A 5736-nucleotide genomic window follows, 5' to 3' on the forward strand; every position below is an offset into this window, starting at 1 on the left:
GTGAACCTTTTTTTTTTTTGCACACGGCGGCGGAGGTCTAAAGCGAAAAGGTTTTATAAAACCCAGCTGAAGGCCTAGGACTGGGGTGACGGCACGCGTGCCCACAGAGAGGGCTCTGAGTGCCGCCTCCGGCACCCGTGCCATAGGTTCGCCACCACTGAGATAAGGTGTGATTTCAAATCAGCTGATTCAAAGCAACATTTCTTTCCCCCCTGCCTTCTGTTCCCCCCACGCAACAGGTAGTGTGAGTCTTAATTTCAAAAAAGTAACATAACCCCCCACTTCTGAGCTGCATTTAAATCTAGATTTCCCAACACCCGGTGCCCGTGTCTCTCTGGTGGTTCCTTTTTTTTGGTCTTGCACCTCTGATTGTTGGACTCTGATTTTCACAAACTGTTCCACAGTCTGTTCCTTCCCGCCTTTCTCTAGATTTCCCCCCCCCCCATGCCTGCCTTCTCCTTTCTGATCCCTGTCTGGGAATCGTGCCGAGAAAGGGATACGAGTGGAAGGCCAGCCCACCGAGCCTGGTCCCCGTTGAATCTCTTTCCTCTTCCATTTCCCCACCAGGTGTGGAGTTCGGGGCACGGATGATTTCCATTGAAAACAAAAAGATCAAACTGCAGATTTGGGATACGGTGAGGAACCCCAAAAAGCCTTTTTGGTGGGAGTGGTAGGGTGTGTGGAAGAGGGATCACTGGGACTGGACGGTCCAGAAGGAGCAAGGAGCAGTTGCTCCCAGCTCCCACTCCACCTTTATATCCTGCTGTGGTGCAGCTTGGCTCAATCTTTAGACCTGATAACGTAGTTCTGTGTGCGTCTCTTTTGTTCCAAAGGCTGGCCAGGAATCCTTCCGGTCTATCACACGCTCCTATTACAGAGGAACAGCTGGGGCGCTCTTGGTCTATGACATCACCAGGTGAGGCCCAAGCACAACGCACAATATCGAAGTGGATCGGGATTAGGTTTTATTGTTTAGCCCAGCGGTTCCCAACCTTTGGTTTTTGAGGGCCATCGATGGTCTGCAAGTTCTCCCAGGTAATCCCATTAAGCTGCCAGAATGATTGGGATAGAGAGATAGGTGAAATGAGCATTTCCTAAAGAGGCCAGTTTATTTATTTCTCTACTTAGAGAAGTTACGTGGCTGCCCATTCAATGTCAGTGACTCTTTAAGTGGCTTGCGCAAAATAAAAATCCCAATATACAATACCCCCCCCTCTTGGCGACAAACAACCATCTAACAGAGCTCTTGATGGGCTCGGTCCCACTCTGGGCTCCCCAGGGTCATTGGCAAAACCAGGGCCTTGCAAAAGAGTGTCAAATTGGGGGCCAGGGATGATGTTCCAAAGGGAGGGAGCCACCACAGAGAAGGCCCTTCTTCTGGGTCCCACGACATGTACCTTTTTATTAGGTTGCCTTGCATGTATACTGAGAGCTTCTGCTCTGGAGACAAATTCCTTGTGTATCTAATCACACTTGGCCAAATAAAGCTGTTCTAGTCTAGTCTAGTCTAGTCCCCATCCCATTCTACTGTTTCCTGCATCTCTCTCACGCTACCTTCCGTTAGAGCAGTGAACTAATTCTTATGTCAGACGTTCCTCTCTGCCATTATCATTTGGCACTATGTAAATCAGTATGGATAGAAAGTAAAGGTTTCTCTTCCCTCCATGAGTTTTGTCCCCTCCAGTCAAGTGCTCTCCCAATGAGTTGAGATCCAGTTTCCAGAACAGTGTCTGGGAATCTTGTGAGGTGGAGTCCAGGACATCTGGAGAGCAGTCCAAATAGGAAAAACTGATAGATAGATTAGATAGATAGATAGATAGATAGATAGATAGATAGATAGATAGATAGATAGATAGATAGATAGATAGATAGATAGATAGATAGATAGATAGATAGATAGATGTAGGTAGGTAGATAGGTAGATATAGATAGATAGATAGATAGGTAGAGATAGATAGATAGATAGATAGATAGATAGATAGATAGATAGATAGATAGATAGATAGATAGATAGATAGATAGATAGATGGATGGATGGATGGATGGATGGATGGATGGATGGATGGATGGATGATAGGTAGGTAGGTAGGTAGGTAGGTAGGTAGGTAGGTAGGTAGGTAGATAGATAGATAGATAGATAGATAGATAGATAGATAGATAGATAGATAGATAGATAGATAGATAGATAGATAGATAGATAGATAGATAGATAGGAAAGGTTTTTGACACCTTGCTAGGCTACTGGTGGTACTCGGATATTGCCGTATCCTAAAAGTGGTACAATGAGTGAAGAGGTTGAAAAGCTCTGAATTAGATGATGCTGGGAGGGGAGGAGAAAGAATGTGTGTGGGGATTAGTTAAGATAAGAAACCACAGAAAGGAAGGAAACTGCCCTTCAATCTAATTGGAGAACGTGATTTATGGCTGCAAATAAGAGTAGGGAAATAGGCTGGAATATTATGTGCTCAAAGGAGGGGAATTCAGATCTTGGCATCCTCCATGCTATGCCGACACTTTGTTACACAATTAAAGACTTTTTAGGTTAGGATAAACGATGTCTGGACGTTCTTTGAAGTGTCTCGTTAATCGGGAACCATGACACCTCCATGAAGCCCACCCTCTCAGCTTTGATCGTTCTCGCCTTCAACTTTGACCTTTGGTTTTTCCTAACCCCGCGCAGGCGAGAAACGTTCAACCATTTGTACGCCTGGTTAGAGGACGCTCGGCAGCATTCCAGTCCCCACATGGTGATCATGCTGATTGGCAATAAAAGGTAAGGGTGGTTTTTTTCGTTCTCTCCTAAATGTGTTGTTTTTTTTCCCAGGAGGCAACCGGACTTCCTTGTTTTTTTTCCTTTGAAGGCTTTTCGCTTCTCATCCAAGAAGCTTCTTCAGCTCTGACCGGATGGTGGGGCAATGGAAGGATTTAATATTCCTTGCAGACAGCTGGTCACTTGCCTTCTTTTTAGAGCAGGGATGTCAAACTCGTCGCGTCATGTGACATGTCGCGACGTATCATGACTTTTTTTCCCCTTGCTGGAGCTGGGGCGGGCGCGGCTTCCGCATGACGCATCCAGCCCGCGCAGGCTGGCAGTTTGACACCCCTGTTTTAGAGAGTCATTGAGGCCACTTGGAGGTTTACCTGTGTCCTCAGGGTCACCTGAGTGGTGCAAATGGGTGTGGGGCCTTCTTGGCTGCAGGATGTTTTCTGCCCTGGGTCCCTTCACGGTTGAAGACAGGCGCCCAGGCTGTTGGGGAGGAGTCTGTGTTGTCGGAATCTCAGACTGAAGCGCAAATGGTTCCTGTAGCCTGCAATGTTTTCTGGAAATCCGTTCATACTCCCACGCCATTCGAATGGTGTTCATCCTCAAGTGCATAGCTAAAGGTCTATGGCAGTGATGGCGAACCTTTTAGAGACCGAGTGCCCAAAAACTGGCCCCGCTCCGCCTCACCCTGCCTGCCCGCAGGGCCACTCACCACCTCCAGGGCCCGCCACAGATCGCCATGGCAGCCCAGCAGCGCCATGGCAGCCACGCCCTCTGCCTATGCCCTGCAGCATCAACTGTGCGCGTTGGGGTGTGAGGGCAGAGTCTTGTCTACGCTGCCTGGCTGCCATGTCCTTGGCTGCGCTGCTCCCCGTGGGCCACGCTCGGGGCGACTCTCCTCCAGGGAGGCTGCTGGTGAGGGGGTCGCGGGCGAAGGCAAGGCTGGGGCAACGGCATGTGTGCCCACAGAGAGGGCTCCGAGTGCCGCCTCTGGCACCCGTGCCATAGGTTCGCCACCACTGGTCTGTGGAGTTTCTCAAAGGGACAGCTCTGACCTGGATGACTGAGAATCTCCATAGACCAGTGGTTCTCAACCTTTTTAATGGCGCGACCCCAACCGGTCGTAAGTCGAGGACTAAACCGGTCATAAGTCGAGGACTAAACCGGTCGTACGTCGAGGACTACCCAACCGCACATGCGTGGTTCCGCCCCCTGCGCTGGCCGAGGTGTAGCTGGCAAGCGGCAGAGACGGAGCAGGCTGACCACCAGCTGGCCCAGCCCAAGGGAGGTAAGGCACCCGCTGGAAAAGGGGAAAAAAATGGCGGACAAAAAAAATGGCGGACAGCCTTGCTTGGCGACCCCCATGAAATGGTCGATCGACCCCAAATGGGGTCCCGACCCACAGGTTGAGAACCACTGCCATAGACATTTCTTCACTCTGGTTTTTCCTTCCTGCCTATTAATCAGCCCATGTCCGATTGTCTGCAGTTCCTCCAACCAAAGGTTGGCTTCTTCTCCTCCTTGTGCCATATCCGTTATCGGACGTCGGCGATCATGTTGGCGATCCTGTTTTTATCAGCAGCCGCACGAAAAAGTGCTGCTGAGTTTTGTCCCAACCAGTCCCTTAGATTTTGAAGCCACGATGTTCTTCTTCTGCCTGGACCTCGTTTGCCTTCAATCTTTCCCTGGAGGATTAAATGGAGTATGCCGTATTTTTTCTGGGTGTCGCATCACGTGTCCGAACTATTCTAACTTTCGTTTTTTAATTGTTTTGATGATTTCCTTGGGCTTTCCCAGGTGGCTTACCACCTCCTCATTTCTGAGGTTGGCTGCAACCGCAAAAGGGAGATCCACAATTTTGGAAACAGATGTTGCTGCTTTGGGGGAGTCACTGATAGGTGATTGCGAGCCTGATAGGCGATTGGCATTTGAATCCATGCAGCTCTAGGGTACACACCAGTACCCATCACTTGTCTTAGTGGGGTTGTTGGTGTTCTCTGTTTTCTTGAAGGCATTTCATTACCAAACTACGTAACATCATCAGTGCAAGTAGGGAGTGGGGGGGGTGATTTGTAGCAGGAAGGGCAACAGCTTCCTTACAAGCATCTGATCACTTTGGGAATCACATGGTTTTTCTGTTTCTCACGTTGCTCTTTAAACTTTGCACGCCATTTTTGGGCCCAGAAGTCCTTCCAGGTTAAAAATCCCATTGCAATCAAAAGAAGGTCGTTCATTTTTCCTTTGTTTCCATCCACCAATAATGTCCAGTTCTGAGGGGGGAAAAGAGATGAGAAAAGTCACGAGCACAGGAAATCTAGATGAGGAAAATAAAGGAGAATATTTGTAGCTCAGGGTTGAAATGAGGGGTCTTTGATGGTCTCGGAGCTTAGCTGTTTTCTTGCAGACCTTCCATTACCCAAACTAGGTACGCTGGCTGAGGAATTCTGGGAGTTGAAGTCCGCAAGTCATAAAAGGGCCAACTTTGAAGACCCCTGCCATAGATGCTGCTCATTTGAGTCATTAAAAAAAACAACGTAAGATAGTCCTCGACTTACAGAAGTTTGATTAGTGACCGTTCGAAGTTACAACAGCACTGGAAAAAAAAAGGGCTTAAGATCGTTTTTCACACTTAACGACTGTTGCAGCAAACCCCCTCCCCCATGTTCACGTGATCAAAATTCAGATGCATGACAACGGACTCGTATTTATGATAGTGGCATTGACCCCACGGTCATGCCGTCACCTTTTGCGACCTTCTGACGAGCAAAGTCAATGGGGGAAGCCAGATTCACTTAACAACTGCGTTACTAACTTGACAACTGCGGTGGTAAAATGGGCCCAAACTCAACGCAGCCGCTGTCTCTTGCTGTGCAGCCGAATTGTGGGGCTCAGTTGTGATCGTAAGTCGATCCGTAACCTTTTTTTTTGTCCCTGGGTGTGTTCGCTTCAGAGGTCCATCCAAGAGGGTTGAG

General features: G+C 48.6%; 1 protein-coding gene across 1 annotated transcript in view; it reads left to right on the top strand.

Moving 5' to 3' along the window:
• Nucleotides 1-5736, top strand: part of RAB2B (RAB2B, member RAS oncogene family) — a 10169-nt gene that overhangs the window by 3295 nt on the left and 1138 nt on the right. Inside the window, exons 2-4 of the mRNA XM_015814976.1 lie at nucleotides 568-635; nucleotides 834-916; nucleotides 2681-2773. Coding sequence (XP_015670462.1) covers nucleotides 568-635; nucleotides 834-916; nucleotides 2681-2773 — 244 coding nt within the window. The remainder of the gene's footprint in view (nucleotides 1-567; nucleotides 636-833; nucleotides 917-2680; nucleotides 2774-5736) is intronic.

This window comes from Protobothrops mucrosquamatus, unplaced genomic scaffold (genome assembly GCF_001527695.2).
Source record: "Protobothrops mucrosquamatus isolate PMUCROS unplaced genomic scaffold, P.Mucros_1.0 scaffold_98, whole genome shotgun sequence".
NCBI classification, from domain to species: domain Eukaryota; kingdom Metazoa; phylum Chordata; class Lepidosauria; order Squamata; family Viperidae; genus Protobothrops; species Protobothrops mucrosquamatus.